The 25,874-nt window shown below is 38.1% G+C and overlaps 1 protein-coding gene across 2 annotated transcripts; it reads left to right on the forward strand.

Annotated features, from left to right (window-relative positions):
* The first annotated feature begins 1,042 nt into the window (after positions 1-1,042).
* Positions 1,043-8,440, forward strand: LOC104244077 (putative casein kinase II subunit beta-4). 2 transcript variants are annotated; one of them, XM_009799383.2, is made up of 5 exons: positions 1,043-1,566; positions 3,683-3,901; positions 7,024-7,133; positions 7,281-7,446; positions 7,802-8,440. In XM_009799383.2, the coding sequence occupies exons 1-5, from the start codon at positions 1,350-1,352 to the stop codon at positions 7,930-7,932; spliced, it is 843 nt and encodes a 280-aa protein (XP_009797685.1). In that variant the 5' UTR covers positions 1,043-1,349; the 3' UTR covers positions 7,933-8,440. The 2 variants fall into 2 exon arrangements, with proteins under 2 accessions (XP_009797685.1, XP_009797686.1); XM_009799384.2 differs by having other exon boundaries at positions 1,080-1,566; positions 7,039-7,133.
* The last annotated feature ends 17,434 nt before the right edge of the window (positions 8,441-25,874 follow it).

A 25,874-nucleotide genomic window follows, 5' to 3' on the forward strand; every position in this document is an offset into this window, starting at 1 on the left:
ATAATACGATGAAAATACTATAAATTGTTCAGTGCTAATATAGTAACATTAGCTTCTCTTTTTAAATGCTTTATGATTTCCAAGCATTATTTTTTGATTTATTAAGTTTTGGTAATAGTTTATCAATTTTAATCATGAATCTTATTCCATATATTTCAATTGGTCAATCTAGCTACAACTACTGTTACGACTACACGTCAATTCCAAGCAATATGCTCAGTATAGTCCCAAAAGTTGGTCTGAGTGTGTATGCAAACCTTATATTTCCATACCTTGTGCAGGTAGAGAGGTTGTTTCTGATAGACCCTCGCCTCATGCAAGCATAATCACAACAGTTTAGAAAAAGAGATACAGTAACGAGGAAGAAAAGGGGTCAATAACAATAACAAGATAATAGTGGACCGAAACAGAAGCAACATCAGGTAGTAGTAGAGATCTACGATAATTCTACCATCTCCACATCCTTCTATCAAGGGTCCCCGCCGTTGACAACCTCTCACCCCTGAAAGAAAGTTGGGCCGACTATATGAATCTTTATTAACAATAGTGTTCCAATATTTAAGCTCATAGTATTCTGTGAGGATTCATCGTATTATACACTGGTTACTAGCCTATAGCATTCCTCTTCTTTTATCGGAGTCCGAGTCAATAATGTGAGCAAATTCACACCGACAATTTGTGATGTAGCATTCCTTCTTAGTGTTTCAAAATATATGAATATGTGCAACTCGTGATGTTATTCTAAGAGATAATAATAAGATGAAAATATAAAATGTTTAGTGGTAATAGTAATATTGAGAAAATTAATCATCTCCTCTTCTTTTCATTTCAATTTATAGTTTTTACTCTAGTAAATAATTAAAGAGGTAAATAATGAAGTATAATTAACTACCAAAGGAAAACAATTAATAGTTCAATATATAAGGGCTCATTTGATACGAAGGATACAAATAATTAATCTCAAAATTAAATTTGAGTCGAATTTATTTTAAATTAATTGAGATAAGATCGCAATATATTTAATTTCGAAATTAGTTATTTCGAAATTGTAATAGCAAATGACCCCTATGAAAAACAAGAAGAAGGATGACACAGAAAAGATCTGAAAATAACAAAACCAACTTCTCTTTGTCCCTTCTCTCCCACTTTCCCCTTTCTCTATTGTAGCCGAAACCCTAATTATCTTCGTCTACCCGATTCTCTCTCTCTCTCTACACACACACACACAGTTCCTTGCTCTTCTCTCAAAATCTAGGATTTCTCAGCTTCAGAGTCTCTCCAATTTCATTTTCAAGCTACTATATGCAGATATAAATATAGTAGCAACAAATTGATATATTGTAGAAGAAATGTATAGAGATCGAGGAGGAGGAGGTGGCGGAGGAGGACCGTTGGATCGGAAACGAATCAACGATGCGTTGGATAAGCACTTAGAGAAGTTATCACCGTCAACATCTAGGTCTTTGAAGGATAAAGCTGTTCCGTCTACCTCCGCCTCCGCCGGTGGTGGTGGTGGAAAATCGCATTTTGATCATCGCAACACCAGCAAAAATAAGTGCTCTGATGGTTAGTATCTTTTATTAATCATTTTCCAAAGTATTGGATTTTGCCTTTATTAGGGTAAAAATGTTGTCTTTAGTGGTTGATTAGAAGATCCACAAGCTGTTTGGATTTAAAATGTTTTAATTAATAGATATGTGATTTTGGAAGTAATTGCTGGATACGAGCTTTTAAGGCTTTAGGTGTGATATTATAATACTATGGTTTTTAGCCACATTCTCCGTCCCATTTTATGTGACAATATTTGAGTGGGCATGGGTTTAAGGCATATAGAATACTTTTGAAATTAGTCCTTAAGGCCATAGACATTTGAGCGGGTATAAATCATGTCATGGAAGGTAGAATTGGAAGTTTAAAGCTAAAATTGTCTCCGATAAGAGATAGGTGTTATTCTTTCCAGGACGAGCGAAAAAGGAGTCACATAAAATGGGACAAAAGTTTTTCTTTTTTAGTTGGAAATAATGGTTTCCAACTTTTTTTTGTCATGTTCAGAAGCTTGAAAGATATACTGTTTCCATTTTTGGTGTTTGCTGTAAATTGTTTTTTTTTAATCCATTTTCTTTTGTATTTATGGGGGAAATTAGTTTAACAACTGATCAAGGTACACTATATATGTTGAGGGGTGTCTTTGGCGCGTTTTTGTTGTTCTTGTACTAAAGTTGCTCTCATTTTCGTTTCTCTGTAATGATGCACCCTTTTGGAAGAAATGGAAATATTCCTTTAATCCAAAAAGCAGCATGGAATGAATTCAGATATAGTTTTATCTAGTCACATAGCATGAACATTGAAAAAATTAGTGTGTTCCGAATATATACTTATTTTGCTTGTGGTTCTCTCTGGATGTTTCCAAACTGTATTTCAGATATTCCTAGATTCTCAGCACGGCGATAGAAAGATTATCCCTGTGGTTTCATATGTAGTTTTTCGGTTGTCACAGTCAATTCTTGCTAGAGGTTTACAAAGTTGATTTTTCTTTTTAAATAAAAAAAATGTCTGTTTTGTGATGTGCAACCATAAGTGCAGGCTAGACTTTTGTGGTCTTTTTATTCTAGTACTGGTGAATACAGCTTCTATGTCATGCCATTATAATCTAGTATGGAATGAGCTTTGAGGTTAAAATTGAAAATTCCTATGATATATTGCCATAACTTATTAACAGTATTTGCCATTTTTGTTAACCTGGCTGTCTCGCCTTCTTACGGATTTCTCTGTGCCTCCCACTCTGCCTATTCCTCTTCATTCTGACAGCCAGGCTGCGATTTATATCGCCAAAAACCCTGTCTTTCACGAGAGGATGAAACGAACTTGATTGTCATTTTGTCCGTCAACAGTTTCAATCCAGCCTCATTTCCCTTTCTTTTCTTCCCACTCGCTCTCAACTGCCAGACATCTTCACCAAACCTCTTTCTGGGCCTTCTCATCGTGAGCTTCTGAGCAAGTTGGGGGTTCATTCTTCCCCTCCAACTTGGGGGGGGGGTGTTGACAGTGTTGGTATTGGTTTGGAAGAAAGCTGTGGCGGCTAGGGCATTGTAATGTCTCAGATGATAACAAAACTGCCTCTTCAACACAATAGCAGGGACACATGTTTTAATCACAGCCTTTGTTCCCTAAATGATGTGTTTGATCTCAGCCATAGGATTCATTTCTAGAAGCTTCTTATGCAGAAGACCCAACTTAGCTTATTTATGTACACACGTGATAATAGAAGAGGGCACATGCTTGGTAGTTATGTCGGTTAGTAGGTGTATATATTAAAACACTGTACAGACAGTTCATTTGCAAGCAGAATGAAAATCATTTGCTCCTCAACTGAATTTCTTCTTCTCCAAGTTTTACATTTCTGAATTATTTATCTTTAACTCAGCCTTTTATGTTTTAATTTGAAAGAAAAACTTCAGCTGTTTAAGTAGAGTTGTTTGTCTTTTACTTATGGTTGGTTCTTGATGTTGAGTTGTGGAAAGCTTTTAGCAACATCTTTCTGAATAACATAGCTGTTTAAGTCTTCTCGAGGTGCGCTACCTTTTTGGGTATAGCTTGGCATACTATACTGGCCTACCTAACTCACTATTTTCCTTGCATTTCAAATGACGTGAGTACATTCTCATGTTTATGTATTTTGTAGAGGAATCTGAAACGGACAGTGAAGAGTCTGATGTTAGTGGTTCTGATGGGGATGATACTTCATGGATTTCTTGGTTTTGTAACCTGCGTGGTAATGAGTTCTTCTGTGAAGTTGATGATGATTACATTCAAGATGATTTTAACCTCTGTGGATTGAGCAGTCAAGTTCCCTACTATGACTATGCGCTTGACCTCATCCTTGATGTTGAATCCTCCCATGGTATGTATTCTTTCTCTTGTTTAGATTACTTCATATTTTATGATGAATTTCCGAAGATTGATTTTGGACTTACTTTTCAGTTGAAGGATGCAATTTTCTTGTCTTCTGAAACTATATGGTTCGCTGTTTTATTTCCTATGGACTATTTTGACAAATTAGTATCTTTAGTGAAGTAAACATGTGGAGAACTGGTCAGCTTTACTTGATATATTTTAGGTTGTTTGGAATAACTTCTTATAAAGGCTGGGAGAAACTAGTGAAAGTTTCTTTATAAAAAAAAGTAAAAAGAAACTACTTAAAGTTAATTTTGAGTCGCATTCTACCAGGTTTTTCCAACTGGTCTAGGCTTATCCATCTTATAATGACATGTATAAATGCCCATTTGTAGATATTTGGGTAAATTTTATTGTTAGAATCATCTTATATCCGTTTGTCCAATAGTAAGTTTTTGGAGGAATGTATCCTGCCATTGTCCGGGTTTGATGTGACATTCATGCCGAATTGCAGAAATTCTAAATGAAGCCATTGAATCATTTAATCGATAGATATAAATAACGGTGCCCCTAAGGCTCACTGTGTCTTGTATTCTATTGCCCATCTCATTGAAAATTTTAAAAATCAACCACCAATGCTTGCCCCGGAAGAAAAGATGGAAGGGGGAATGTTCTGTTTACATTGTCTAACTGCTGATAGAAGCAGTTTCTTTAAAAACAAACATCTCAAAATAGTGACAAGGTTCATGGGGCTTGAAGCAAAAAACTTGAAGTTGAGTGCATGCTTCTTTGGAATGAAACGCACAGTTCACGGCATTAAAAGAATACCAAACATATGTGGAATTTACTCAATTTAGTACTATAGTGATCAAACTGCAATCGAAATAACTATTTTCCGTATTCAGTGTACAATAAATATCGATATTAATCCAACTCCTCAAAATTGAGATTCAACAAACCCATCGCTTTTGGTTAGGATCACCTTGCACATCTTTTTTTGAAGCGTTCACTTATATAAAAACATGACTTCACCCATAAAGTGATAACCCTTCATGTCACATTGTTTCATCGCTTTAGGCGACGAAACGATGGTTTTTAATAACACGGGAGAAAAAGAGCTGCTTCTTTTCAATCAAGGAACATGACACTTTTATGAAGCACATGATTTCATCCATTAGGACACGAAAAAAGTATATGACGTTATCTCAATGCAAAACTACCATAATACCAGGAAAAATTGATTTCTTGAATGAAAAGAAGTAGCTCGTTTTACCCAATGTCATCAAAAGCCATCATTTTGTCTCTTAGAGCAATTAATCGATGTGAAGCGAGGGTTATCGCCTAATGGGTGAAATCATGTGCTTCATAAAAGTGTGTCATGTTCCTTGATTGAAGAGAAGCAGCTCTTTGCATTGATGACATTGGGTAAAACGAGCTGCTTCTTTTCATTCAAGAAATCAATTTTTCCTGGTATTATGGTAGTTTTGCATTGAGATAACGTCATATACTTTTTTCGTGTCCTAATGGATGAACCCCCCAAAACACACACACACACCAAAAAAACCCCTTTTTCGTGTTTTGGCTTGTTTGCTGGTGCAAAAATATGAAGAGGATCCCTCTTCTTTCTCGATTTAGTCTCTTCTGATAGGAAATTTTTATTTTTCTAAGACAGTTTATATCTTATCGATTCCAATTCTTAATGACTTGCAACAACAACAATAAACCCCCTACCTTCTTAATGACTTGCACTAGAGAAAAAATACATCTCCAATATATAATGTAAATCAAATTAATATTTTAAAACATGTGTCAATCAAATACCATTACATAAAACAAAAGGGTTTAATTAAAACCACGAATTGATTATGATACCGCCTTTTTTGTGTAATTCATATGATGCAATTGGAGCTATCAGCAGTAACAATCAATTTAGATATCCAAAACAAAATAGTGGTATTTGCTCTCCACCAAAAAATAACACGGGGCCCAACGTTGAGAAATACAATAACAATGGCTTTGATACCATGTGAAGAAATGAGGGGAGGATTGCCAAGACCATATATGGAGATCACAACCCATTGTGCATCTTTATGTAGATTCCTTTTTAGGAACTCTTGGAGTTCTATGCTATCAATATTTCTTTTTGTAAATAATCAAAGTGCTTTTCTTAATTATTAAATGTGAAGTGCTATTTTCTTTTGCAGTTCCTTCTTTTGTATAAAACATTACAAGTTATCCTTCTATTTTCTTTGGGGGTGGGTGGGTTGGGTGGGTTATTGGAGTTTTGATCTATTTCAATGGTCTCTTAACTAATTCTGATGCTTTGAAAATCTGATATATGTGATGCTTTGAATAGTTCTGTTGCATGATCTAACAAACTCTCTCTTCCAAGTCTTGGATCTGTTTTAAGATAATAATGCCTGAGCCGAAAATCTCCTAAGTTTCTCCGACATGGCAGTTTAGGTGCCGCACCCGTGTTGACACAACAATAGTATGGGTTTGGATATGGGATCCGTACCTGATTTGGTCAAATAATTTTGGGTATTTTGACCACGACGGACGGAAATATTCGAGACGAGATACAATTTGATTCCCTAAATCAAAACCAAAACTAGGGTAAATTTGAAAAAATAGCATACTTTATCTAGGAAATCAATCCTTTACTAATCTACAACTTGAGAATAAAAAAGAAATCCACCCTTGACAAGCTATATGTAAGTATTCCACAAAATTTCTCATAATTTAGAAATATTTTTTATATTTTTGAATTATTTTTAGCCGGACCCCAATCGGTATTAGGATCCGTATCCCCGAATCTTAGAATTTACATATCGAAGGATCCGACCTCTAGATCTGTACCCGTGTCGGACACTCGCACCCGTGTCCAAGAAACTTAAAAATCTCTCGGCTACCAGTACATCCTTGGAGTAATGGTGGCAGATCAAGCTATTCGATCATTTATTTATAGCTTATGTTTTCACGCTAGAAAAACATCCTACATGATAATCTAAGTAAACTTCCGTCTCTATGTAATGGCAACCAAGAATGTTGTCTGATATCCAAGATGCAGCAGTATCATCTTTCATATTAAGACAATTGCAGTTTGTCAAATTTTCCTGCATTGAATAGGTGATATGTTCACAGAGGAGCAGAATGAATTAGTTGAATCGGCAGCAGAGATGTTATATGGTTTGATTCATGTTCGGTACATTTTGACTACCAAGGGAATGGCCGCAATGGTAATTTCTTATCACCATTCTCTTGTATACTTCACATTTTCCTCCTCTTGATCTTCATTACTGTTTAACCTATCCTTGAAATGATGGTTCCTTGTATCTGTGCCAAACCTTGAAATGATGGTTTTATATCTGTGCCAAACCTTTCAGTTGGAGAAGTACAAAAACTACGACTTTGGAAGATGCCCGCGAGTTTATTGCAGTGGACAGCCTTGCCTTCCTGTTGGTCAATCAGATATTCCGCGCTCAAGTACTGTAAAAATATACTGTCCCAAGTGTGAGGACATTTATTACCCCCGATCAAAGTACCAAGGCAGTATCCTTTTCTGCTACCACTTCTTGATGTGCTCTCTCTCTCTCTACACACACACACACACAAAATATATATAAAATACACCACACATACATTTACATATTTGTGAGATGTATTTTCAATTAGTTAATTTCATCCATATATTTCCTCTAATAGCAATTATGTTTTCTCAGAATCTCTAATGCAATTCGTGCTTATGTTTAGTTGAGCTGCATCCATCTTACCTAAGGATTCTGCACTCCTAAGTTGCATATAAATTTTGACATTAGGTCTGTGCTCATAAGTTGCATATTGGTATTTGTTCGCTTGCCGTGAGTAGCCTATTTCTATCCTTATTTGATTTCTTTAACTGCTCAAGATATTGACGGGGCTTACTTTGGGACAACATTTCCTCATCTCTTCTTGATGACTTATGGACACCTCAAGCCGCAAAAACCAACACAAAATTATACTCCCAGGGTGTTTGGTTTCAAGATCCACAAGACTTGACAGTGAAGCCGTTGTGAAGAGATCATATTTTCTGCCAGTAATGATTCATACCTGGCTTTTGATGTACAATTCGTCATGGTAGAGGCAGTTGAAGAAGAGGAGCTCTTGATAATGATGAAAAATTGTTCTTCGTCGATGGAAGGCAGCTTGGGCCAATCTGTCAAGTGAAATTTGTTCCCAAAATATCGTCGTAAATTTACAAGAGCTTTGTAAGCTTAATTCTTTACCAGTTTGAGAATGGATTTATGTTTCCTCATCAACCACTTTTCGTGGCTGTCCGTTGATCCTTTGATCTAGCTTCTGAACTTACCACTACCATTTTCCAACAGAGGTACTCATCAGGATTCTAGACTAGTGTACGTCGGGGTTTCACCCTTCTTTGTAGGACAATTTCCAGTTGTAATGATGTGATTGTATCGAAATTGTTATCCAAGCTAAAGTTGTATGCTGATACATAAATCTTGAGGCATGCGCCCTTCTTTATGTTTGCATTCTCTGTTTTGAATTATGTTATATTTGAAATATAACAATTCTGGCTTGTATGCAGACGAGTGGATTAGGTGCCAAAAGTGTTTGGGGGACAAAAACAGAAGCCAAAGGTTGGAGTATACAACAGGTATTTACATTAGTTGACATGTCAAAACTGAAATTTGGAGCCAAGTTTAAGTAGCTGTCTACGTATTTGGCCAAAATAAAAAAAATTGTACATAATTTTTGTTGGACATGACTTATGATGTTTTTCAACGAAACATAAGTTCCATATATGGCAACAAAAGAACCTAAAACTATAATCACCCCAATAAATATGACTTCTATTCCAACACTTGTTGAGCAAGGCTTCATGATCTTGAGGTAGCAGATACATGGAAACAATATAGACAAACTAATGCCCGTAAATGCACCTATAAATGTCATGACATATTCGAAAAATGGAACGACTAATGCAACAATAACTGTGCTGATGACCAAAACTGTTCTGATGAAGTAGCTCATAGGTTTACTCTTGCGACAAGGAAATATATCTTCAATTGGAAATTATTTTTTTCATTTTATATTTGGTAGTAATTATTCTTGAAGATGGAGATGACAAATAAATAGAATAAATATTCAATGGACCGTATAAAAGAGAAACACGACAGATAATTTGAGACGGAGGGAATATTTGGTAGAAGCAGAGGTAAAACTGTTGGACAGTTATGTAAGGTCATGTTGGAACTAAAAATAGCAAATTTGACCTTAAAACTTTTCCTATAATCTTAAAACTCCAAGAATTTTTTGTCCTATTTATAATTTATAATTCTCATCACATAAAAATCGATGTAATAGAAATTTTAAAGTATAAGCAAGCGACACCATTAATAAGGTTTTCGGCACAATTTGTGGCTGGCTATAGTTCATAAAATCAACTTAATAAAGAAGAATATCACCTTTCTGTAAAAAAAAAAAAATGATATTTCATTTTATACGCCAATCTTTCTTCTTCTTCTTTTTGTTTTTTTTTAAAGAAGAATGTCACCTTTCTGTAAAAAAAAATATATTTAATATCCAAAGTATACCTTTCTCTTGAAAACCGACACCATCTACTGCACCAATCCAAAAAACTACGCAAACCAGAACAATAGACGCCAAAACTCCCCCGAGAGAAACATAAGCCAATAACCCTAAGCTTCTTAGCCATGTTGTTGGCAATATTATTAGAGCAACTAACATGACAAATGTTTCTTTTCCTCCAATTTTGAGGTCACCAATATGAATATTTGCATTTGGGAATAATTTTTGGAAATTGTCACCTTCTAATATAAGGAACTCAACTGCAACTAAGTATAGTTCAAGATACATAAAAGTTGATATTAATATTTTCCCTTTTTTCCCAAAAGCAAATTGACCAATGTCAGCATATGTATTGATTGTCTGAGAGGCACTCATACATTTTTGTAAAAGTAATCCAGTATAGCAACATAGTGTTGCTACCAAGAAAAGTATTATCAAACTTAACCATCCTCCTTCTGAAAGTGCATAGGGTACTGATAGTATGCAAAGTGCATAGGGTACACAACTAGGTCAACAATAAGCTAATTAAAAGTAACGGCAATGAAGAGGAGCCTTGACGTAACTGGTAAAGTTGCTGCCATGTGACCAGGAGGCCACGGGTTCGAGCCGTGGAAACAACCTCTTGCAGAAATGCAGCCTTTTTAGGAGTAACGACAGCTTGATGCACTAAGCTTCCGCTATGCACGGGATTCGGGGAAAGGTCGGACCAGAAAGGTCTATTGTACGTAGCTTACCCTATATTTCTGCAAGAAGCTATTTTCGCCGCTCCAACCTATGACTTCCTGGTCACATGGCAGCAACTTTACTAGTTGAGCCACCCTCCCCTTCAAGCTAATTAATAATTTTTTTTAGACATTTTGGTTCGATATTTTTAGTAGTCGATTTCTAGAAATGTTATAAAACTACCATATTTAATTAATTTAATTTAATTTAATTTAATTTAGTTTCATATATGGCAACAAAAGAACCCAAAGCTATAATCACGGCAATAAACATGACTTATATCCCAACACTTCTTGATTAAAGCTTCTTGATTTTGGGGTAGCAGATGCGTGGGAACAATATAGACAGACTAATGCCCGTAGATGCACCTATAAATGTCATGACAAATTAGAAAAATAATAATAATAAAATTAAAAAATTAAGGCCCCTCATAACAATATAGCAGATGCGCATGCAGAAGCGTGCATCACATGTGCATCTCGTGCATCACTCGTGCATCTCATGCATCACTCGTGCATAATGTATTATCAAACTATACCATCCTCCTGAAAGTGCATAATGCACCGCCATCTGCACCGCTGCCTTAACATCACTGTCGTTGACTGTCGTTGAATACAGTAGGGAGGGTATTGGAAAAGTTGGAGTTGGAGACAACTCCTATCAATACTAGTGATAGCATGGACCTTTATCATGGTCTATTTAAAGGATTACATATAGGTGTTCGTAACACTACTCTTTTTGTACACACAAAGCTCTTCTTTGTATCTAACAAACGGTGAACAACGCTAGATACAAGGAAAAGGAACTAAAAAAAAAAGAAAACAAGAATGGAGGGAGGTTCGAGAGTGCTCCAACAGCTAAACCAAATTAAAGAAAAGACTCAGTATTTCCATACTTTACTTCCTACATCTTCCTGCTATATATAAGCCTTGTATTCTTTTCAGCTCACCAGGTCTCAACCTGGATCCTCCATCACACGTTGAGTTTTCCTCAATTCAGCAACTGGCCTAAGTATCTTAGCTCTAACCCAATAACATAATCAGTAATGTGCCTATTCATAACCGTACATCTCCTACGTCACACGTGCATACCGTATCAATAAATAAATAAATACTTTTTAAACGTCACATATATTTGTTAAAATTTGTGTATAGAGGATAAAACTCTTCTAGCAGAAACATAAACTAATAATCCTAAGCTGGATATGTTTTGATTAATGTTGGAGCAGTGCTCATGTATTTTAAAAAAAAAGGAATCCCGTGTAGCAACACAGAATTGCTACTGAGAAAAGTATTATTAAACTTAACCATCCTCCTTCTCAAAGTGCATAGGCTACGATAGTAGTCCAACACCTATATAAAAGAAAGTATGGGGAAATAAGAGTTTAAGTTTGATGAAGCAGTGTCAAATTAAAAAGAAAAAATCATAGTAATACAAGAAATTAAGTAATTATTACTCCTTCTGTTTCACTTTACGTGACGCGATTCCAAGTGCGAGAATCAAAGTTATTAATTTTGACCGTGAAATTAGACATAAATTCTTCAAGTTTTTCAAAATAAAATTTACATATTTGAAAGTTACATTAAAAAATTTACAATAATTCAAAACATTAATAAAATATTTAAGAAAAATATGATCAAGGAACAACCTCGTAGACTCCCGAAATAGTAAAGTTGTCACATAAATTAAAACAGCCAAAGTAGTACTTCATTCTTCAAAATAATAAGGCATTAACCTGATAATGTATTTATTCCGTTGAAACATGTTCGAAGGAAAGACATTAACCTGATAATGCTTAAACTACTAGGTTCCGTATTTGTTAGTTTTAAAGAATATCCAAATGCTAGTTTCTACACTTGATTTTTATTCTCAATATATTCTCTCTAGACAATAGGATTACAGATTTTGTGTCACGACCCAAAATCAACCGTTGTGATGACGCTTATCTTGCAACTAGGCAAGTCACTACTCAACTATTTCAACACAGTAAAAGCTTTGAAAATTAATATATTTACGGAAACAATAAATATTTAAGTAAACCTTTTTGAAACAGAAATAGATCCGCAACACAATACAATCTATCTCGAAATCGGGGTGTCACCAAGTACATGAGCATCTATACCAGAATACAGTCTACTATAAAGTCTAAGGAATAAGAACTGAAATACAAATAAAGATAATGAAGGAGAGTCAAGGCCTGGGAACGCTATGAAACTACCTCGATAGTCTCCCGGGATCCTGGCTCTTCGACTAGCAGCCGCCGTGACCAGAAACACCTGGATCTGCACACGAGGTGCAAGGTGTAGCGTGAGTACGACCAACTCAATAAGTAACAAATATAACCTTTGGACTGAAAGGTAGTGACGAACTCAACTGGCACAGTGATATGAAGAATATAACTCCTCTATTTCAAGTTAAATAGATAACTCAAAATAGTAAAATAGATCAAATTTGAGTGATATGAAGAATATAACTCCTCTATTTCTACATGCCAATGCACATATTATATGTGATGCACAATGCTGACAGCCTCATGTGCTCAATCACCCAGTACTGAGTAGGGTCAATCCAGCTCGTGGAGAAGATCCATCTCCAGGTATATAATGCTTCGGACAAGATCCATATGCAGTGAAGATCCATCCCTCAATAATATTAACTGCTCTCACTCGGGGTGTGTGCAGACTCCGGAGGGCTCCTTCAGCCCAAGCGCTAACATAAATTAGTATAACCGCTGCGGCGTGCAACCCGATCCCATAAATGTCACTCATAATCAAGGTCTCGGCCTCACTTAGTCATCAATCTCTCCAGTCTCACTCACGGGCTCACAATATCATGAAACTAGCTCAAAAATAATAATAATAATATGATGTATCAATAAATAACAACAGAGACTGAGAAATGATATGAAATGAATGAGTATGACTGAGTACGAAATATCATAGAAATCAGTAAGACAACAGCAAGAAACGACCACTACGGGTCCCAACAGTACCGGCATACAACCTAAACATGATCTCTAGCATGAATGACAACTCAAATACTTTATCACATGATGAAAATGCGGGTATCAATGAGATAGAACCACTATACAGTGCCATGGAACCGACCAGGTCACAATTCTCACAGTGCACGCCCGTCACTTGGCATGTGCGTCACCTCATACCAGTCACATAACGCATAATTTGGTATTTCAAACCATCAAAACCAAGTTTAGAAGTGTTACCTACCTCAATCCGAGCAAAACTCTAATCCAACATGCCTTTGCCTCTCAAATCAGCCTCCAAATATCCAGAATCTAGCCACAAACAATACAATACAATCAATACGGGCTAAAGGAATCAATTATACAAGAAATTACGAAGCTACAACTCAAAAATCTGAAATTGGCTCCAATCTAGTTCTCGGGCCCACGTCTCGAAATCCGACAAAAATTATAAAATCCGAAAGCCCATCCAACAACGAGTCTAACTAAATAATTTTTATCAAAATCCAACACCCAATCGTCATCCAAATTTGCCAAATCAACTCTCCAAATCCCTAGCCCCAAACCCCCAAATTACACCTCAAAAACACACAAACTAGGTGGGAAAATCAATGAGGATACAAGATTATTGATTAAAAACGAGCACAAGGGACTTACCTCAAGAATGCCCTCGAAAACCCTCTCCAAAATCGCCTTAGACCGAGCTCAAAACGTTTGAAAATGAAGAAAATCGCGAACCCTTGTGTTTTTAATTCTGCCTAGCAAAACAGCTTCTGCGGTTCACTTAACCGCATCTGTGGCCTTTCAAGCTTCTACGGCACCCAGTTCGCTTTTGCGAAGGGCCGTTCACTTCTGCGAAGCTGCCTCACCAAGCGCCCATGCGCTTTTGCGATCCAATACGCGCATCTGCGGACACGCAGGTGCGGAAAGGACCTCGCACCTGCGACCTCTGCCAGCTTCCTCCTTGATCGCTTCTGCGGTCACCTTCTCGCTTCTTCGAGTTCAAACAGTAAAAATGTGGGCATGTTTTCAAGTTCAATAGATAACTCAAAATAGTAAAATAGATAAAATCTGAGTGATATGAAGAATATAACTCCTCTATTTCTACATGCCAATGCACATATTATATGTGATGCACCATGCTGACAGCCTCATGTAATCAATCACGTACTGAGTAGGGTCAATCTAGCTCGTGGAGAAGATCCATCTCCAGGTATATAATGCTTCGGACAAGATCCATATGCAGTGAAGATCCATCCCTCAATAATATTAACTACTCTCAGTCGGGGTGTGTGCAGACTCCGGAGGGTTCCTTTAGCCCAAGCGCTAACATAAATCAGTATAACCGTTGCGGCGTGCATGCCGATCCCATAAATATCACTCATAATCAGGGTCTCGACTTCACTCAGTCATCAATCTCTCCAGTCTCACTCACGGGCTCACAATATCATGAAACTAGCTCAAAAATAATAATATAATATATCAATAAATAACAACAGAGACTGAGAAATAATATGAAATGAATGAGTATGACTGAGTACGAAATATCAAAGAAATTAGTAAGACAACAACAAGAAACAACCACTACGGGTCCCAACAGTACCGGCATACAACCTAAACATGATCTCTAGCATGAATAACAGCTCAAATACTTTATCACATGATGAAAATGCGGGTATCAATGAGATAGAACCACTATACAGTGCCATGGAACCGACCAGGTCACAATTCTCATGGTGCACACCCCCACGCCCGTCACCTGGCATGTGCGTCACCTCATACCAGTCACATAACACATAATTCGGTATTTCGAACCATCAGAACCAAGTTTAGAAGTGTTACTTACCTCAATCCGAGCAAAACTCTATTCCAACATGCCTTTGCCTCTCAAATCAGCCTCCAAACGTCCAGAATCTAGACACAAGCAGTACAATACAATCAATACGGGCTAAAGAAATCAATTCTACAAGAAATTACGAAGCTACAACTCAAAAATCTGAAACTGGCTCCAATCTAGCTCCCGGGCTCACATCTCGAAATTCGACAAAAATTATAAAATCTGAAAGCCCATCCAACAACGAGTCCAACTAAACAATTTTTATCAAAATCCAACACCCAATCGTCATCCAAATTTCCCAAATCAACTCTCCAAATCCCTAGCCCCAAACCCCCAAATTACACCTCAAAAACATACAAACTAGGTGAGAAAATCAATGGGGATACAAGATTATTGATTAAAAACGAGCACAAGGGACTTACCTCAAGAATCCCCTCGAAAACCCTCTCCAAAATCGCCTTAGACCAAGCTCAAAACGTTTGAAAATGAAGAAAATCGTGAACCCTTATGTTTTTAATTCTGCCTAGCAAAACAGCTTCTGCGGTTCACTTAACCGCATCTGTGGCCTTTCACGCTTCTACGGCGCCCAGTTCGCTTTTGCGAAGGGGCCGTTCACTTCTGCGAAGCTGCCTCACCAAGCGCCCATGCGCTTTTGTGATCCAATACGCACATTTGCGGATACGCAGGTGCGGAAAGGACCTCGTACCTGTGACCTCTGCCAGCTTCCTCCTTGACCGCTTCTGCGGTCACCTTCTCGCTTCTTCGAGCTCAAACAGTAAAAACGTGGGCATGCTTTCAAGTTCAATAGATAACTCAAAATAGTAAAATAGATCAAATCTGAGTGATATGAAGAATATAACTCCTCTATTTCTACATGCCAATGCACATATTATATGTGATGCACAATGCTGACAGCCTCATGTGCTCAATCACCCAGTACTTAGTAGGGTCAATCCAGCTCGTGGAGAAGATCCATCTCCAGGTATATAATGCTTCGGACAAGATCCATATGCAGTGAAGATCCATCCCTCAATAATATTAACTGCTCTCACTCGGGGTGTGTGCAGACTCCGGAGGGCTCCTTCAGCCCAAACGCTAACATAAATCAGTATAACCGTTGCGGCGTGCAACCCGATCCCATAAATGTCACTCATAATCAGGGTCTCGGCCTCACTCAGTCATCAATCTCTCCAGTCTCACTCACGGGCTCACAATATCATGAAACTAGCTCAAAAATAATAATATGATGTATCAATAAATAACAACAGAGACTAAGAAATGATATGAAATGAATTACTATGACTGAGTACGAAATATCAAAGAAATCAGTAAGACAACAGCAAGAAATGACCACTACGGGTCCCAACAGTACCGGCATACAGCCTAAACATGATCTCTAGCATGAATGACAACTCAAATACTTTATCACATGATGAAAATGCGGGTATCAATGAGATAGAACCACTATACAGTGCCATGGAACCGACCAGGTCACAATTCTCACGGTGCACGCCCGCACGCCCGTCACTTGGCATGTGCATCACCTCATACCAGTCACATAACACATAATTCGGTATTTTGAACCATCAAAACCAAGTTTAGAAGTGTTACTTACCTCAATCCGAGCAAAACTCTATTCCAACATGCCTTTGCCTCTCAAATCAGCCTCCAAACGTCTAGAATCTAGCCACAAGCAGTACAATACTATCAATACGGGCTAAAGGAATCAATTCTACAAGAAATTACGAAGCTACAACTCAAAAATCTGAAATTGGCTCCAATCTAGCTCCCGGGCTCACGTCTCGAAATCCGACAAAAATTATAAAATCCGAAAGCCCATCCAACAACGAGTTCAACTAAACAATTTTTATCAAAATCCAACACCCAATCGTCATCCAAATTTCCCAAATCAACTCTCCAAATCCCTATCCCCAAACCCCTAAATTACACCTCAAAAACATACAAACTACGTGGGAAAATCAATAGGGATACAAGATTATTGATTAAAAACGAGCACAAGGGACTTACCTCAAGAATCCCCTCGAAAACCCTCTCCAAAATCGCCTTAGACCAAGCTCAAAACGTTTGAAAATAAAGAAAATCGCGAACCCTTATGTTTTTAATTCTGCCTAGCAAAACAGCTTCTGCGGTTCACTTAACTGCATCTGCGGCCTTTCACGCTTCTACGGCGCCCAGTTCGCTATTGCGAAGGGCCGTTCACTTCGGAAGCTGCCTCACCAAGCGCCCATGCACTTCTGTGATCCAATACGTGCATCTGCGGACACGCAGGTGCGGAAAGGACCTCGCACCTGCGACCTCTGCCAACTTACTCCTTGACTGCTTCTGCAGTCACCTTCTCGCTTCTTCGAGCTCACATCTGCGGTTCTCACTCTGCAGGTGCGATTGCACCAGCAGTTTCAAATCTTCAACAACTCTTCAACTTCAAACCTCGTTCTGAAAATCATCCGAAATCAACCTGAGGCCCCAGACCTCAACCAAACATACTGACAAGCCTTAAAACCTCATACGAACTTAGTTGGGCCTTCAAATCACCTCAAACAACATTAAAAACACGAATAACACCGCAATTCAAGCCTGATGAACTTTGAAATTTCCAAATTTTACTAACGATGTCGAAACCTATCATATCACGTCCGATTGACCTCAAATTTGGCACACAAGTCACAAATTACCCCACAAACCTACTCCAACTTTCGGAAATCCAATCCAACCCCGATATCAAAAAGCCCACTCCCGGTCAAACTTTCCAAAATTCCAAATTTTGCCATATTCTACTACGGACCTCCAAATCATAATCTAGCCATGCTCCTAAGTCCAGAATCACCCAACAGAGCTAACAGAACTGTCAAAATTCAAATCCGAGGTCATTTACACATAAGTCAACATCCAATCAATTTTTTAACTTAAGCTTCCAATTATGAGACTCAACGTCTCAATTCACTTTAAAATTTCTCCGGACCTAAACCAACTAACCCGATAAGTCATATAACGAATGTAGAGCACAAAAGGGGCAGTAAATAGAGGATTAGGGCTAGAACTCTCGAAATGACCGGTAGAGTCATTACATCCTCCCCCTCTTAAACAAACGTTCGTCCTCGAACTGGTCTAAAAACATACCTGGAGTCTCAAATAGGTGTGAATATTTGCTCCACATCTCCCGCTCGGTCTCCCAAGTAGATTCTCAACGGGCTGATCTCTCCATTGCACCTTCATTTAAGCTATATCCTTTGACCTCAACTTTCGAACATGCCGATCTAAAATGGCCACCGACTCCATATCATAAGTCAAATCACCATCCAACTGAACCATGCTGAAATACAAAATATGAAACGGATCGCCGACATATTTTCGGAGCATAGAAACATGAAATACTGGATGCGCACTCGACAAACTAGGTGGCAAGACAAGCTTGTAATCCACCTTCCCAATCCTCTAAAGTACCTCAAAAGGCCCAATGAACCGAGGACTCAACTTTCCATTCTTTCCGAACCTCATAACACCCTTCATGGGTGAGACCTTCAGCAGAACCTTATCCTTAACCATGTGAGCAACATCACGGACCTTCTTATCGGCATAACTCTTTTGTCTAGACTGCGCCGTACGAAGCCATTCCTGGATAAATTTAACCTTGCCCAAAAGCATCCTGAACCAAGTCAATACCCAATAGCCTAGCCTCACCCGGCTTAAACCAACCCATCAGAGATCTACACCCCTCCCATATAAAGCCTCATACGGAGCCATTTGAATGATTGATTGATAACTGTTGTTGTAGGCAAACTTTGCGAGCAGCAGAAACTGGTCCCATGAACCCTCAAAATTAATGACACAAGTGCGTAACATGTCCTCCAATATCTGAATAGTGCACTCAGACGGTCCTTCCGTCTGATGGTGAAATGTTGTACGCAACTCAAGCTGACTCAACTCAAGCTGAGTGCCCAACTCTCGTTGCACGGCTCTCCAAAACTGTGATGTAAACTGTGTGCCTCGATCTGAAATGATGGACACTAGCACACTGTAAAGGCGAACAATCTCTCGGATGTAAATCAGAGCTAACCGATCTAAAGAATAAGTAGTGCTAACTGGAATGAAGTGTGCGTACTTGGTCAGCCGATCCACAATTACTCAAATAGCATCAAACTTACTCGAAGTCCGTGGGAGTCCAACTACGAAATCCATGGTGATCTGCTCCCATTTCCACTTTGGAATCTCTATCCTCTAAAGTAATCCACAGGGTCTCTAATGCTCATATTTTACCTGCTGACAGTTAAGACACCGAGCTACAAACCCAACTATATCCTTCTTCATTATCCTCCACCAATAGTGCTACCTCAAGTCCTGGTACATCTTCATGGCACCCGGATGAATGGAGTACCGCAAATTGTGGACCTCCTCAAGAATCTACTCACGTAGCCCATCTACATTGGGCACACAAATCTATCCATACATCCTTAACACCCCACATCTCCAATAGTCATATCTCTGGCATCACCGTGCTGAACCCTATCTGTCGCGCCCCCTTTTTCCTCGCGGAGTCCGGGTTTCGACATTCTTTGGGATAACTCTTTTCCTTTTGGGAATTAGGTATGGAATTTGAAGAGTCGCCACCTAACGGATTTAAGGTGCGTTAGGGCACCTAGGACAATTAACTCATGAAGCCGGTTTGCATTATTAGAGATTGGGTAAGGGCTCGAAATAATCTTGAGGGGAAGGTGTTAGGCACCCCTCGAGGTCCACAACGGTGTGTCCTAGCCAAACTCGAATTAGGTGAATTAGTCTTATAAGCAGATAAACAAACAGAGATTATTTAAACTGGAATAAAGGGGATCCTAGGTTTATTAGCATATAGGATCACTTCTGTGCAATACTCGGTAAACTTTCCTCAAATAGAGGTGTTACGCATAGCATTAGCGCACATGTCATCATATCCTTTACTACCCGATTGCCCTCCCCTTAATTATTGTTACTTAAGCATTCTAATAGCGTCCAGTACATGCCTTATGTGTGCATTACCCATCCCTTGCCTGTGGCCCTAGAGGTATTTAGGACCTCTATTTAAGGAAGTTCTAGACTCACCTATGTTGTTTTAAAAGGAGAAAACTAAGCGAAAAATAAAAAGTCACATAGGACCATCACATATATATACAGTTAAAGGCTCATGTTTACCTCTACAAATAAACAAACAATTGCACGTCTCAAATAAACAGTTTTAAACGATTTAAAGTCCTATAGCAGGATATCTAGATGAGCACAAGATATGCAGCAGTTTTATTAAGGCGAGGCAGTCAATACCTAATTAGTTTGCCTACTGATTTTATTACCTCCTTAACCTGGGTAGTTTATAAACAGTCAAAATCACAATTATAATCTCAGGTTTTAACTGTCCTACAAGATTGCCTAAGTGATAGCCGAATAGAATTTTATAAACCTGGTGTCTGAGCTGTAAATAGTTACTGATTTTAGCAGGCTGATTTTATCTTTTAGGCCCTACAGACATGATATCTAAGTGTAGAAGAACTGACTTAAGACCTTATAGGCATGGTATCTAAAATGCAGGAATAATTCTGAAAATTCCTATTAACATGGTATCTAAATACAGAAGTGACTTAAAACTTTATAGGCGTGATTTTAAAAATGCAGAACCGATTTTGAAACTTTGTGGGCATGATTTAAATGTAGAACTTAATTTGACAGCTTTATAGGCATGGTATCTAAATGCAGTAGTGTGAATCTTGAAAGGATATTCAGAATTATTTTGGTTCTATAGGCATAACATCTAAAATAGGTCAGGACATATTGAACAAATTAAATCCTATAGGCATGTCATCTACTGCACACAGTAACAAAATGCATTGAAACAAATATCTATATGCATGTTATCTACTGCATGCAATAAAAGAATATAAATAACCTATAGGCAGGATATCTAGCATATAGTGGTAAAAATATGTGAAAGAAGTGGACACCTAAAACAGGTTTTCTACCCTATTCTCATGCAAACATTAAACTAAGCCTAGTTTTTCCCAATTCACTATTACCCCATCATTATTACAAAATAATTATTACAGACCATGAGCAAATGGATAAATTACAAAGTATATAATTATAGGAGGCCTGTAGCAGGACCAATGCGTTCGGCTAACCCAGGCCCTCAAACCATAACAGCTCCAAAGCTCAGAGATACACAGTAAGTATTGGAAATGCACAAAGAACCCAAATCTCTAGTGTGTCAAAGTTCCCAAGGGCTTCAAGAACCCAGGGAAGTGCTCACATTAGAGAACCAATGTTCAGAAGCAGTTCATAAAGGATTGGAAACCAGCCCCAATGTGTCAGAGTTCAGAGGAGTCTCATGGACCCTATCAGTACTCACATTAGGGGTGGTAGGACCCTAGTTAACTAAGAGTAGGAGTTGAAAATAGTATAAGAGTAGGAAGTAGTTTTAGGAAAGAAAATAGTTTGAATTTTTAGAAGTGAATAGAAACGGGTTACCATATCACAAAGACTAAAAGCAGAAACATGTTAGGTATATGAGGTTCAGACATGAACCTCAATGGTCAGAGTCACAATCAATTCAAAATAGGTTTCACAATGCCTAGGATTGACTTAGTTCATTAGCTATTACTTAGGTGAGCATATAGGCATATATTAAACAGAGTATAACATGTTGGGATCAAGTTACTGATCAGACAGTCATAACAGAAAAAGTAGCGACATTTGAGAGCATGGAAATTAGGAGAACATAAAAGAAGGATAAGGGTTAAGGCATGCTAGTTGAGAAATAGGTAAATAAGTGACATGGATCAAACAAAAGCATGCTTAAGTGTATTAAACACTAACATTGGATAGGACAAGTTCACAGGAGTTGAAACATGCTAGTTGACAGAAGCATAAAGGCACACAAAGGCATGTTGATATCTACAACAAATAGCATACTGAATGGTGACAGAGATGGACATGCTATTTTAAAAGCAGTAGACAGGAAGAACATAAATATAAATACATAGCATATTGAACGATAGTAGAAGTGGAGACATACTAGTTGAGAAATAGCAAACAGGAAGATGAGAACAAGTAGAGTCCAATAGTCTAGCCTTGTCTTTCAGCCAGCTAGACAATGTAGCAAACATAAGTAACAGAAAGGTTTGAGTGAGAGCAAGAGTTGTGTGTGTGCGTGTGTGTGTGTGTGTGTTTCTTACTGAGTGTTTGTGTAAGTCTTTGAGTCTGTCTTTTAAAAATGAGAACAAGAAGGTTTTATAACATGCAATAGGGTGGGTCACATAAGGTAATGAATCAATCACATATACATAAGGTATGAAAATCAATTAGCAATCAGCCAGGAATCAATTAAGAGGACAAAATCAAATAAGTACCACTTAATTTAAGGAAAATCTCATACAGAATCAATATGTAATTAAGAGCAAGGTTAATAAGATAAGAAACAATTTTCGGAATCAATTAGGAATCAAGACACACAATCAAGCCAATAATACAGATACATAAATAGGGTAAGAACAAGTAAAACTTAAATAAGGAAATATGGGTACTAAATTCAAACCTTAATTTAGGTAAGTAAATCGATTAACAACTTAATCGACATAGTTAAAGGTAACGGGCAAAAGATAACAGGATAAATAGTCGGAGAATCAAAACCCTAGGATATGTCAAAGGCATAGAGATGGAACTCAAAAAGAATCGGTCAAGATAGTAAAGAAGAAAAACATAATTGAAAGCATTTAAACGTCTAAGCATTTTACAGAAGGCTCGTTAGAAATCAAAACCCTAGGGTTTAGAACACAGTCATGAGAATCAGTCGAACAAGTAAAGAAAATTAAGGTTAAACACTTAAAAAGTTAGTATTTTTCAGAAACTTAAAGGGGTGAAACCCTAGCTTTAGAGAAGACAAAAATTGGTTAATAATAAGAAAACACGGAAAGTTTTTTTTAAGAGAAATAACAAAATAAAATTAAAACTATCTCAGATATACAAGGATCTGAACGGATTCGAGTAGCAAGAGGCTAGGGTTTTAAGAGAATGACAGAGCTGAAAGAAAATCTGGTTTGGAACCATAGATTCGAGCTATAAACACGAAGTACTCACAAACAGAGATGACCGTAGGTAGATTCATACGAAGGTTTTGAACAAATCTGAGTTGAATCTCTTCGAGATTCTTTCATAAATCAACGTAATCGAACAACCAAAAGAGGTAAGAGGCCGGAAGGGCCTAAAATCACAGAGGAACCCCATGGAACGGGTAATTTTTTGGTGACGGCGGCTAGGGTTTGAGTTTTGTCTGAGAGAGAAGAGAGAAGGAGAGGATTCGGAGGCGGCGCAAATGAGAGAGTGAGGTAGGGTTTGGGGGGTTTGGCTTAATTAAAAATGGAAAGTGGGTTTTGGACCATTGATATTTGAGATCAACGGTCAAGATTGGTTCCGGGTTGGGACGGGTTAGATAGGAAATTGGGCTAAGGTAGATGAGTTGTGCTGGGGTTTTAATTTGAATTGGGCTGGGGGTCCGAATTTAACATAATTAAAGGGGTTATTTGTTAAATACCCAATTTATTAATAAAACAACTTCATAAAATAATTTATAAATGATAAAATATTATTTATGCATGAAAATAATTTAAAATAGTTACTTAGTATTATAAAAATATAAAAGGTTATTTTCTTGTGAAATAAGGTAATTGTGCACAGATGGGCTATTATTGCAAAGTTATTGCAATTATAACCCTAACATGTACATTTGGCTATTTGTGAAATAATCAAAGTTCAGTATAAATATAAATGATAAAATTAAGCAAATAAAATTATTGTAAAATTATTTGTGATGTAAATAGTAATTACTTATATAATAAAATGCTAGAAAAAATCCTTTAAAAAATACAGAAAATTATGGAAAAATACTGGTTGATGCTCATGCACTATTTTGAAAGTATATATGCATTTTTAAATATATGAGGGAAAAATTGGGTACCAACACTATCCTTGAGGACAAGCAAATGAGGATCATCATACTGGCGCTCTCTGATGCGATTAAATAAGGAAGACCGAGAAACCACACAAGCTAGAACCTGACTGGGATCCGAAATATCTAATCTCATGAACTAGTTGGCCAAGGCATGAACATCAACTGCAAGAGGTCTCTCACCAACGAAAATGAATGCAAGAATACCCATACTCACCGCCTTTCTACTCAAGGCATCGGTCACCACATTGGCCTTCCCAGGGTGATAGAGAATGGTGATATCATAGTCCTTTAGCAGCTCCAATATCTCCGCTGCCTCAAATTTAGATCCTTCTGTTTGAACAAGTGATGGAGGCTCCGATGATCCGTAAATACCTCACAAGACACACTATAGAGATAGTGCCTCCAAATCTTCAATGCATGAATGATGGCAGCCAACTCCAAATCATGAACAGGGTAGTTCTTCTTATGAGGTTTCAACTAGCGTAAAGCATAAGCAATCACTCTACCCTCCTTTATCAAAACACACCCGATACCGATCCGAGAAGCATCACAATACACTATAAGAACCTGAAGCCAAAGGTAGAACTAGAACTAGAGCTGTGGTCAAGGTAGTCTTGAGCTTCTGAAAGCTCTCCTCACACTCATCCGACCACCTGAAAGGAGCACCCTTTTGGGTTAATTTGGTCAAGGGCGATGCAATAGACGAGAAACCCTCCACGAAATGACGATAATAATCGGCCTAGCCGAGAAACCTCAGAATTTCCATAGCTTAGGACGGTCTGGTCCAACTCTGAACCGCTTCTATCTTCTTTGGATCCACCTGAATACCCTCACTAGATACCACGCTCCCCCAAGAATGCCATTGAGCTGAGCCAAAACTCACACTTGGAGAACTTAGAATAAAGCTTCTCCTCCCTCAACCGCTGCAACACGATCCTCAAATGTCGGACATGCTCCTCTTAGCTACGAGAGTACACCAGGATATCATCAATGAACATAATAACAAACGAGTCGAGATAAGGATGAAACATATTATTCATCAGATGCATGAACACTGCTACGGCGTTGGTCAGCCCAAAAGACATCACAAGGAACTCATAATAACCATAACGGGTCCTGAAAGCTGTCTTTAGAATATCCGAGTCCTGAATCTTCAACTGGTGATACCCAAACCTCAAATCAATCTTGGAGAACACTCTTGCTCCCTGAAGCTAGTCAAACAGATCATCAATACGCGATAAAAGATACTTGTTCTTGATTGTGACTTTGTTCAACTGCTTATAATCAATGCACATGCACATGGTACCATCATTCTTCTTCACAAACAGAAATGGTGCAGCCCAAAGCGACACATTAGGTCTAATAAACCCCTTATCAAAGAGTTCCTGAAGCTGCTCCTTCAACTCAGCCGGTGCCATACGATATACAACAACAACAACAACATCCCAGTATAATCCCACAAGTGGGGTCTGGGGTGGGTAATATGTACACATACCTTACCCCTACCCCGAGGAGTAGAGAAGCTATTTCCAGGAGACCCTCGGCTCAGAGAGCCGGTGCCATACGATATAGTGTAATAGAAATAGGCTGAGTACCCGACACCAAGTCAATACCAAAGTCAATATCCCTATCGGGCAGCATGCCCGGCAAGTCTGCAGGAAACACGTACAGAAACTCCTACACCACCGGAACAGAATCAATAGTGGGAGTATCAGCATTAACATCCCTAACAAATGCCAAAAAAAGTAAACAACCTTTCCCAACCATCCGTTAGGCCTTCAAATATGAAATTACCCTATTGGGAATATAGTCTGGAGAACCTATCCACTCAATCCTTGGCAACCCCGGCATCACCAATGTCA

Source organism: Nicotiana sylvestris, chromosome 5 (genome assembly GCF_000393655.2).
Source record: "Nicotiana sylvestris chromosome 5, ASM39365v2, whole genome shotgun sequence".
NCBI lineage: Eukaryota > Viridiplantae > Streptophyta > Magnoliopsida > Solanales > Solanaceae > Nicotiana > Nicotiana sylvestris.

Bases quoted from the DNA above. Each gene is read 5' to 3' on its own strand.
- LOC104244077 (XM_009799383.2), top strand. From the start codon at position 1,350: ATGTATAGAGATCGAGGAGGAGGAGGTGGCGGAGGAGGACCGTTGGAT. The intron at 1,567-3,682 runs GTTAGTATCTTT...TGTATTTTGTAG, and splicing joins CAAAAATAAGTGCTCTGATG to AGGAATCTGAAACGGACAGT. The intron at 7,447-7,801 runs GTATCCTTTTCT...TAACTGCTCAAG, and splicing joins CCGATCAAAGTACCAAGGCA to ATATTGACGGGGCTTACTTT.